Here is a 10,433-nt window from a genome sequence, read left to right as displayed (position 1 = left end):
CTCCATCACGTGCGTGCTTTCACATTGAGCAGCATTAACTACACAGAGCTGTTGTTCACAGACGAGCTGCGCAACACCACGTTCATATTCGCGCGATTTTTTGCGCAGCTCGTCAGTGAACAACGGGTCTGTGTAGTTAATGCTGCTCAATGTGAAAGCCCGCAGGTGATGGAGATTTACCGCTGATTACAGAACCGGCTTTCTGACAAGATGCGCGTTAAATATCGCGTGCGATTTATCGTGCAGCCCTAATCTTAACATATATTCACATAGAAAACAGTTATTTTAAATTGTAATGATATTTCACAATTTTACTATATTTTTTATTTAAAAAAATGCAGCTTTATATATAGATATATAAAATATATATGTGTATATACTAGGGCTGTCAGTCTTGTTAACTTAATTAATTAGTTATGAAAAATAACGCGATTAACATATTTTAACGCAGTTAACACACTGGCCCCGCCCCCAGACCTCTACCTCATCTTACATTTCATACAGTTGACTGTTGATAAATATCATGCAGAGCAACAACTTCATAAATGCAATTATGCCCCAAAATTCAAGATATTTAGAAGTTTTTTTGTCTCATATTTATATCACATAATCGATATCACACAAGCAGCGTGAGCAATATCACACGAGTGCTGTTTGTCCGAAGTGCAAATGTGATCTGTTTTTGCTCAGTTTTGCCAACAAAAATATTACCTATAAAGCCACAGCACAGCAGAACTGTTGTGCGTCTCCGAGCAAGCGGTGTTTAGTTTCTGAATGAATCCGTGTTTTGAACGAATCGTGTGAATCAATGAATCAAAGGAAAGAGAGTCAAGAGAGTCGTTTACTTCATTCCTGAATGAATCAGCCGTTCGAATGTATGAAAGACTCATTACCGCCACCTAAAAAAGGGGGTAAAATTTGAAAAAAAAAAAAACTTTAAAGCAATAGTTCACCCAACAACTGTTAATTATGTCATGATTTACTCAAACCTGAATGACTTGGGCTACTTTCTTTTGTGTAACATAAAAAAGGTATTTTGAGGACTGTTGGTAACAAAGCAGTTTTGGTTATCAATAACTTCCCTTGCATGAAAAAAAAAAAAAAAACTGACATGTTTCTCAAATTATCTTATTTTATGTTCCATAGTTTATGTTAGCCTAAACGTTTGTTTAATAAACGTTTTAATCAATTTTATGTTGAATCAAATAAGATATTTATTTCAAAAGCTACTATTTATAATGACTATTTAATACTTTCTCATTTAACACAACAATAGCATTAAATAATCTTTTGGGGGTATTTTCACAGCCAAATGTAATTTGCGATTAATTAGATTAATCAACACATTGTGCAATTAATTAGATTAAAAATTTGAATCGACTGACAGCCCTAGTATATACACATATTTTATATATCTGTATAAACACACACACACACACACACACACACACTCACGTGTATAATATATACATATATTAGTGCTGTCAAATGATTAATCACGATTAATCGCATACAAAATACACTTTTTTGTTTGCATAATATATGTGTGTGTTCTGTGTATATTTATTATGTATATATAAATACACACACACAGTATATATTTTGAAAATATTTGCATGTATTTACATGTCTATATTTATATTCATATAATTTATATTATAAATAAATATATTTAATATATAAACGTTACATATTTTTCTGAAATATATATATGATTATGTGTGTATTTATTTATACATAATAAATATACACAGTACACATACATATATTATGTAAACAACTTTTATTTTGGATGTGATTAATCGCGATTAATCGTTTGACCGCACTAATATATATATGTATGTATGTATGTGTTTGTAGAGATGAACTCAAGAAAAGTCTCTGGATCGATCCGGGTGCTTGGGTCGGTCCCAGACGTTAAGCTGCTTATGGTCAGGATGGTGTTTAGTGCTGCTGCGTGAAAGAATGTGGCCATTTGTTCGAGTTTTTATGCTCTTTCTGCAGTCATATGATCAGCTTTAATACGGTCTGAGAACCCAGCCATCGACGGACGCTTTCCTCTCCCTGATTCTGAGAACGTGTCAAGACAAGATGTGTATGAGGACGTTATGAAATCGTAGAGCAGGTTTAGAAGCGCTCGTACTATACGTTTTAGTTAAACTTGCACATAACTTCATCTCACAAAGGAAGAGCCTTCATTGAGGAACTTTCTTTGATCTTGTGAGATGTGCTGTCAAAACTTACTGTAATTTTTTAAGGGCTTAAAACTTCCTTTTGCAAAACTTTGTGAGACCAGATTACAATACGTTGACTTCTTCACAATAAGAGAACAGAAAAGAAAAGAAAAGAAACTGGTGCCTGATCAGACTTGACTTAAGCTCTCATCACAGAATGTCTTAAAATAATACTTCAGCACCAAGCATTACAATATTGTACTGACAGATAAAAATAGAGCATGACAACATTTCAAAGCCTACAATGACTGATAATGATTGTCTCTAGTGCAACCTCTGAGTTAAATATTATAGGTTATGAAACACTTAATTTTTAACTGACGAATGTCTCTGTATTGTAGTCTTAAGCTACAGTGAAAAGAAACTTGAGTTGACAAATGTGAGTGGAAATAAAAGCCATTGTGTCGATGCATTCAAGTATGAAAAGCTGCTTTTTCAAAGTCTGTTTCCTCATGTAGGCTCCGGGATTTATGGACTCCTATGATCAATGACAAAAAAGAGGTTTCAGAAGCATATTTACTGTTCTGGAATAGAAATGCAACACTTCAGCTGTAGTCTCAAATTCTTTTTTTGTTGTTTCCTGTTACTGATTTAGCACTGTTGCATCAATGCAAATGCCTGCCTTTCTTTATTTTAACTGAAATGCTTTAAAAAAAATGGTGGATAGACTAATGGGTTCATTTTGGGTAGTTCTTTAAAGTCAGCATGAACCTTGTTAATTATCCTGCCATGCTATGGACATTAATTTGTGAAAGAAAGTTTCATGTCGAGTTACTGTTAGTGTTTTGTTTGTAAGAGTTCACAAATGATATATATATATATATATATACAAAAACACAACAAAATTACTACAATTTTAAAATTAAAATGAAAAGCACGTCAATTTGTTTCCGTCACAGGATTTTTAAAGAAAAAAAGAAAGTTATTTAATAACAAATCAATAAAGTTATTTGAAGCTTTTTATTCAACAATTCTGAGATTTTTCTTGCAATTCCAAGTTTATTTCTCGCCATTCTGTTTTTTCCTCTCAATTCCAAGTTTATATCTCACAATACATTTTTTTATGCCATTGAGTAAAAAAAATAAAAAGGTAATTGCAACTTTTTATCTCACAAGTCCTTTTATGTCAGTTAGAATCTCACAATTCAGACTTTTTATAAACTTAATTTTGTTAGAACTGTGAGATAAAAAGTTGCAATTACTTTTTTAGTTTTTATAGTCCATGGCCAAAAAAAAAACACACAACAGAATTGTGTGAGAGAAACTCTAAATTCAGAGAGAAAAAAAATGTGAATTGCGAGATATAAACTCAAAATTACAAGAAAAATAGTCAGAATTCTGAGTTTATATATATATATTTTTTTATTTTTTTTTCTCAGAATTGCATGAAAAAAGTCCCCCCCCCCCCACTGGTGGAAACAAGCTTCTATAGAAATCAGAAATTCTAAAAATCAAATCGGATTAAAACACTATAACAGTATATGATTGACAATGAGATAAGAGTGCTTTGTGTTTGTCCATCTCAGGTCCTCGTTCAGCTCTCAGTATGTCCGATGGGGACTATGATTACCTCATCAAGTTCCTCGCGCTGGGGGACTCTGGGGTGGGAAAGACCAGCTTTCTATATCAGTACACAGACGGCAAATTCAACTCCAAATTCATCACCACAGTGGGAATAGACTTCAGAGAAAAACGAGTGGTGAGTGGGTTTAATACTGGCACTAAAATGACAAGTAATGTTCATGAATTGTATTGATCTTTTCCATTCAGCAGAAATCCATGCATTGGTTTTTATATGCTGACATTTTAAACTTTATTAATGATTGTTCATCTGTGCTGGAGTATTTATAGTGCTATGCAAGGGTGCTGTTCTCACAGTCTTGGTTCAGATGTTTCCTGCTTGATTTGTAATGGAGGTTTTTTGTTGTGGAGTCCCGCTCGGGGTTTACCGGACTGTAAAATCCCATGGTCCTGTTTAGCTTAGTTTGTAACTGCACATGGAAACTTGCCCAGAGGTCAAGAGCAGTCATTCATGTGTAGATCGCAGCCTCGGATGCAGAGAGATATACACACATTTGTCTGAACATGGACATGAATACTAGATGCAGGAAAAACACACGCAGAACGCTGCGTCCCTGTGAAAGCAAACAGACACGCAGGAGGTAATTATGCTTTTCCTGAATGCAATTTGATGCCTAAGGCTGCTTAATTTGTTGGAAACACGCTTATGCAAGAGACAGTCGACATAATACACATAATACACACCTTACAATACCTCTGATAGACGATAGAACGATTGATAGAACGATAGATAGATAGATAGATTGATAGAACGATAGATAGATAGAAAGATAGATAGATATTCAGACCGATATTCAGACCGACCGATAGATAGATAGATAGATAGATGGATAGATAGATATTCAGACCGATATTCAGACCGATAGATAGATAGATAGATAGATATTCAGACCGATAGATAGACAGACAGATAGATAGATATTCAGATAGACGGATAGATATTCAGATAGACGGATAGATATTCAGATAGATAGACGGCTAGATAGACAAATAGTTTTGATGGTGTATAATATGTTTTGCTAATAAAATGTTTGCATATTTGTAGATCAATACATATTAAATATCTGCACTGTTTCTTATTAATTAGTTCTGATTAGAACAAATAATAAACATGATTTACCGATCAGTATTATTAACTTATGATACTTAAGTATATTAAAAATCAAGTACTTTTGTACTTTCAAATTGTAATATTTGTAAAATTCATAAAATTTGATACGTGTGCTTATACCGTTACTGGAGTAATATTTTATCAGGGTATCTGTACTTTCACTCAGTTTCTTGATTTGTGAACTGTATAGTATACTGTATAGTAATAACAGTTCCCATGGTAACAAAAACTGACTGAACATTTGCTTTGAGGAAACTGCATTGGCAGGTAGAGTTACGGAAGTGTGTGTGTGTTTTAGGGGAAAGATGAATGCAGGATCATATGGCCTTACAGAGCAGGGATCCCTCCCTAAGAACAAACACTTGAGCACTTAAGACATCAAACAAACGCTGATGTTTTAGAGCCACACAATCAGGAGTCGCAGCGCTAATGAGACGCTTCCCGCTCTCAGTCATCAAGTGTGCGTTACACGGCTGTGTTTGACTGTGTGAAAAGTAAATTCAGGTTTCCTGGAACTGCATACCAAACCACCCCGCCAATACCTTAGCAACCGCATAGCAACACCCTGGCAACCACCACAACAGTGTAACATTGTGGCGGCTCGTTTTGCACGGGCAAACCTCACGCTGCCTGCAGAGGATGGCAGGATATTCATTACACTCTTATGCAGTGTATAGAGTCTCAGAAATGTCTGCTTCTGCCCTGTAAGGTGTACAAATCCAGCGGTCCTGATGGGACGGTCGGGAGAGGACAGAGGATTCACATCCAGCTGTGGGACACGGCCGGTCAGGAGAGGTCAGACGCAGACCAGCACTGCTTTATAATAGTGCTGTCAAAAAATGAATCATGATTAATCGCATCCAAAATAAAAGTTTTTGTTTACATAATATATGTGTGTGTACTGTGTATATTTATTATGTATATATAAATACACACACATGCATGTATATATTTAAGAAAAATGTTATGTTTATATATTAAATATATTTATATATAATTTAAATGATATGAATGTAAATATATACATGTAAATATTTTCTAAATATATACTGTATGTGTGTGTATTTATACACACCGTACACACGCATATATTATGTAAACAAAAACGTTTATTTTGAATGCGATTGATTGCTTGACAGCACTGCTTTATAACATGCCGAGATGAGTCTGAGAGGTTTGGTGTGATGGTTTTTCTCTGTTTTCTCCTCTGAATGCAGGTTTCGGAGTTTGACCACTGCGTTCTTCAGGGACGCCATGGGCTTCCTGTTGCTCTTTGACCTCACGAATGAGCAGAGCTTCCTTAATGTGCGGAACTGGATGAGTAAGTCCAGACTCACCGGACAAGTGTGCACACCGCAGACCTAGTTTTGTTTTAATACAACTACTATTCATTATTAGAGTTTCTCTGTTTCCACATTTAATGAGCAGCTACTTTCATTTTCTTCACAAATTAAGTGTTTGTTCTTGGCACAAATTTTCCTCCCACAAATTATTTTTGTATTCATTTTATTTTTAACTATCAGCTTAGAGTGGTTTCCCTTATTATAATAATAATAATTATTATTATTTTTTATATTATTTATATTACATTTTATTTTTAACTAGCAGGTTACCTGTCTTCTACTACTAGAACTAAAACAAAATGAAAATATTTTTAATATGCATTATTAATTTTTTCTTTAACTAGCAGCTTAGAGTATTTGTCCAACTAATGGTAATACTACTACTACTACTACTAATAATAATAATATTTAGTTCTTTTTTATTTAATATTATTTGTAATTATTTTTTAGTTTTAAAGCAGCTTAGAGTGGTTGCCTATCTAATAATAATAATAAAATGGTTTTAAAATAATAATGATTTAATATGAATTTTTATTAATAGTGTTTTTAACTATCGCCTTAGAGTGGTTGTCCATATAATAATAATAATAATAATAATGCTTTTTTTATATTATTTATATTACATTTTATTTTTAACTAGCAGGTTCCACTATTACTACTACTACTAGAACTAAAGCAAAATGAAAATATTTTAATATGTATTTTTTTTATTAATTTAATCTTTACCTAGCAGCTTAGAGTATTTGTCCAACTACTACTACTGCTAATAATCTTTACTTATTTTTAATTTAATATTATTTGTAATTAATTTTTATTTTAACTAGCAACTTAGAGTGGTTTCCTAATCTACTACTACTGCTAGAAAAAAAAAGTAAATATATTTTTTATTAATTTAATCTTTACCTAGCAGCTTGGAGTGATTGCCCAAATACTACTACTACTACTACTACTAATAATAATACATGAAATATTTAATATTATTTTTATTCATTTTATGTGTAACTAGCAGTTTAGAGTGGTTGTCTATCTAAAAAATGAATTAATAATAATAATAATAATAATTAAATTACATTAAAAAAAGTATTAATAAATAAATTTAATAAATTGGTTTTTTTTACTAAGCAGTTTGGAGTGATTGCCCAGCTAAAAAATAATATTAACAACAACAAAATAATAAATTGTTATTATTAATAGATAGACCACTCTACAGTAAGCTGCTTGTTGTTGCATTATCATGAATAATTTTTAAAATAATAATATTTAATGGTTAATTGCTGTGATGTCTCGTGCAGGTCAGCTGCAGACGCATGCGTACTGCGAGAATCCCGACGTCGTCTTGTGCGGAAACAAATCAGACCTGGAGGACCAGCGCGTGGTGAAAACGGAGAATGCGCGAGAACTGGCCGAAAAATACGGGTGAGAAAAGAGACTCGTCCTGTGTCTGTGTCTGTGTCTGTGTCTGAATGTGACCTCGACTGCCTCAAAAATCAATGCACCTCAGGACAGAAATACCTCACTATCCTATCCATTCAAAGCGCTCCGTTGTTTGAGCAGCTTATTCCAAGGTAGTTGTGATGTCATCACATGACAGTGATTTAGCTAATTAGATTAATTAGTGCTGATATTAAAACAGAGATGCACACAGGTGAGGGGGGATTTCTTTTAAAGACATTTGCTTTACATGCTCATTTTTAAGGTATTTTTTTATATTTGTTATTACCTTGTATGTCCAAAACTGTATTTTTTCACAAACAAACAAACATTTTTTTTTATCTTATTGTAACATTTTGCAAAAATCAAGATTAAATATATATTGGGTCAAAATCCCATGTTTTAAACGATGAAGTGCTATGCAGGCTATTGAAGACAATATTGGCTGATTAGACGGAAATGCTCAGCTAAAATGTAATTTTTTCCCCCCCTCTCTCTCTCTCTTCACTGTTCCCACATCTCAGACCTCAAATACATAAAATATTACCCTTTTCTGACATAGATTTTGAATTAAAGAGTTCTCATTGGATCTAAGCAAATCTCACAGGTGACCTATTTTGATCTCAAAAGGTGAGTTGTCACTGAAAGGTGAGGAGTTTGCATCTATGTAAAATCAGTATATTTACACGTGATAGAGTTGTAGTGTAATTTCACATGTGAGGCGAGTCGTTTCTGGATGCGAGCGACTCTGAGGATGTTTGTTTTGAGGGCTGCGTCTGTAGCGTGTTTGCCTAAGATGAGGGCAGCTCTCGTTAAATGTGACACGTTAAGATGGTGGTGTACCGAAAGGCTAATATTGACTTGTGTTCATGTGAGTCAAGCACTCAAGTCTTTTGAGAAGGTTTCTGTCTCATGAATACTTCAGTATGATTACATGAAAATTCTTTGCTCGAATCATATGAATGGTGCTCCTATCAAGCAGATCGACTGTTAAAATATTTGATGACTTTTTTATTTTATTGTGAGTAATGTTGACTGCGTTTGGTTCTAGTTCTCGTCAGCGTTCAGTGAGTTTGCTGTGACTCATCTGTTGAGTGTCATTCATATTCTATTGACTGATCCTCACATCTAAACTCATCCAGGTGTGTCTTTGTACAAACACTGATAATAAATTGATGATTATCAGCATATCAGAATGATTTCTGAAGATCATGTGACACTGAAGACTGGAGTAATGATGCTGAAAATTCAGCTTTGCATCACAGAAATAAATTACATTTTAATATATATTCACATAGAAAACGGTTATTTGAAATTGTAATAATATTTTATAATATTACTGTTTTTTATCAAATAAATGCAGGGTTGGTGAGCATATGAGACTTATTTCAAAACATAAAAAAATGTAAGTTTTTATTTTATTTGTTTTAAACTGCCAGTTTAGATTGGACATCTATCTAATAATACATTATAATACATTTTACAGCTAGCTGTGGTCTTGCATTATAAGAGCTTGTGTTTTTCAGTTGTCATGCTGAGTGTTCATGTGATCATATATCACACAGACAGAAAAAGAGTCATGAGGAAACAACATAAAATCTTGTGCATTTATGTTTATGAGACTGATTCAGTTCCCAATCCTAGTGAGCTGCCTATGTAGGCAGGATTTTAAGGGCTCATTAACACACTCTCAATGCAAAAACTGTTCTGAAAATTAGGCAGCAAAACGATGCTGTGTTCTATCACATGCATCCTTCATAGACAAGACAATCCCACAATGCATTTAAAAAAAATCCCTCTTAGATCATGATAATGCGTAATAATATACTTTACTTAGTTTGAGGACTAAATGAAATGCATCAATAAAAGTGTTGGAGTAGTGGTTTGTGCTCTAATCCATTTTATTTTTCGTCTTTTCGCAGTGTCCCGTACTTCGAGACGAGCGCTGCGAGCGGCGAGAACGTGAGCTGTGCCGTGGAGGTTCTGCTGGATCTGATCATGAAGCGCATGGAGAGATGTGTGGACAAATCCTGGATCCCCGACGGGATGGTTCGCAGCAACGGCCACAGCACCAGCAACCTGGCAGAGCCGCGTGACGCCGAGCAGAGCAAGTGCGGCTGCTAATGCCGTAAGAATCCTTCCAGCCGCGGCTCTCTGATCCTCTTCATTAGCACTAGTATACATTATGGTTGAATTGAGCGGATGTCGAGGATGAGAGACCCTGCGCTGCGTTAACGCAGGGGACGCCGCATCCTCACTTGGTTTTTTCTCAGAATGGATGGACTAAAGCCTCCTAGATTCAAGTCTTCACGTTTTGAGAGCACTTTACACCAAATCCTGCGTTCAGAAGCCTTAATGCATCAGATGAGATGTGTTTCAAGGGCTCGAATCCTCTCACTGTGTGTTTCACTGTTAGTGCACATCTGCTGGTAAAACTAGACGTGCATCAGTGCATTTCTCTGATCCTGACACAGTTATGTGTTGATATTCTAAATGAAAACCCCACATTCAATCACTGAAAATCTGAAAAAAATGCATGTTAAAAAATTTGTATTTTTCAAAAATATTTGTTTAAAATATATATTTATATAATGCACAACCTGAATCACTTTTTCAAAAAATTACAAAAATTAAGAAAAGCATCATATGGACTTGAAATGGTGTCATGGTTAGTAATGATGAGAGAATTGTCAAATACATATTTGTTGGAAAAAAAAAAAATATATATATATA

The 10,433-nt window shown here is 34.2% G+C and overlaps 1 protein-coding gene across 1 annotated transcript in view; it reads left to right on the top strand.

The window, feature by feature from the left end:
- The window catches only part of LOC107708299 (ras-related protein Rab-27A), a 21,143-nt gene extending 10,719 nt beyond the window's left edge, over window positions 1-10,424 (top strand). The window contains exons 2-6 of the mRNA XM_016512487.1: window positions 3,761-3,933; window positions 5,636-5,721; window positions 6,144-6,247; window positions 7,562-7,685; window positions 9,623-10,424. Coding sequence (XP_016367973.1) covers window positions 3,781-3,933; window positions 5,636-5,721; window positions 6,144-6,247; window positions 7,562-7,685; window positions 9,623-9,824 — 669 coding nt within the window. The 5' untranslated portion in view covers window positions 3,761-3,780 and the 3' untranslated portion in view covers window positions 9,825-10,424. The remainder of the gene's footprint in view (window positions 1-3,760; window positions 3,934-5,635; window positions 5,722-6,143; window positions 6,248-7,561; window positions 7,686-9,622) is intronic.
- Window positions 10,425-10,433: the final 9 nt, after the last annotated feature.

This window comes from Sinocyclocheilus rhinocerous, unplaced genomic scaffold (assembly GCF_001515625.1).
Source record: "Sinocyclocheilus rhinocerous isolate Xijiao unplaced genomic scaffold, SAMN03320098_v1.1 scaffold4431, whole genome shotgun sequence".
In the NCBI taxonomy this organism is placed as follows: domain Eukaryota; kingdom Metazoa; phylum Chordata; class Actinopteri; order Cypriniformes; family Cyprinidae; genus Sinocyclocheilus; species Sinocyclocheilus rhinocerous.
This window is presented reverse-complemented; position numbering and strand designations above follow the sequence as displayed.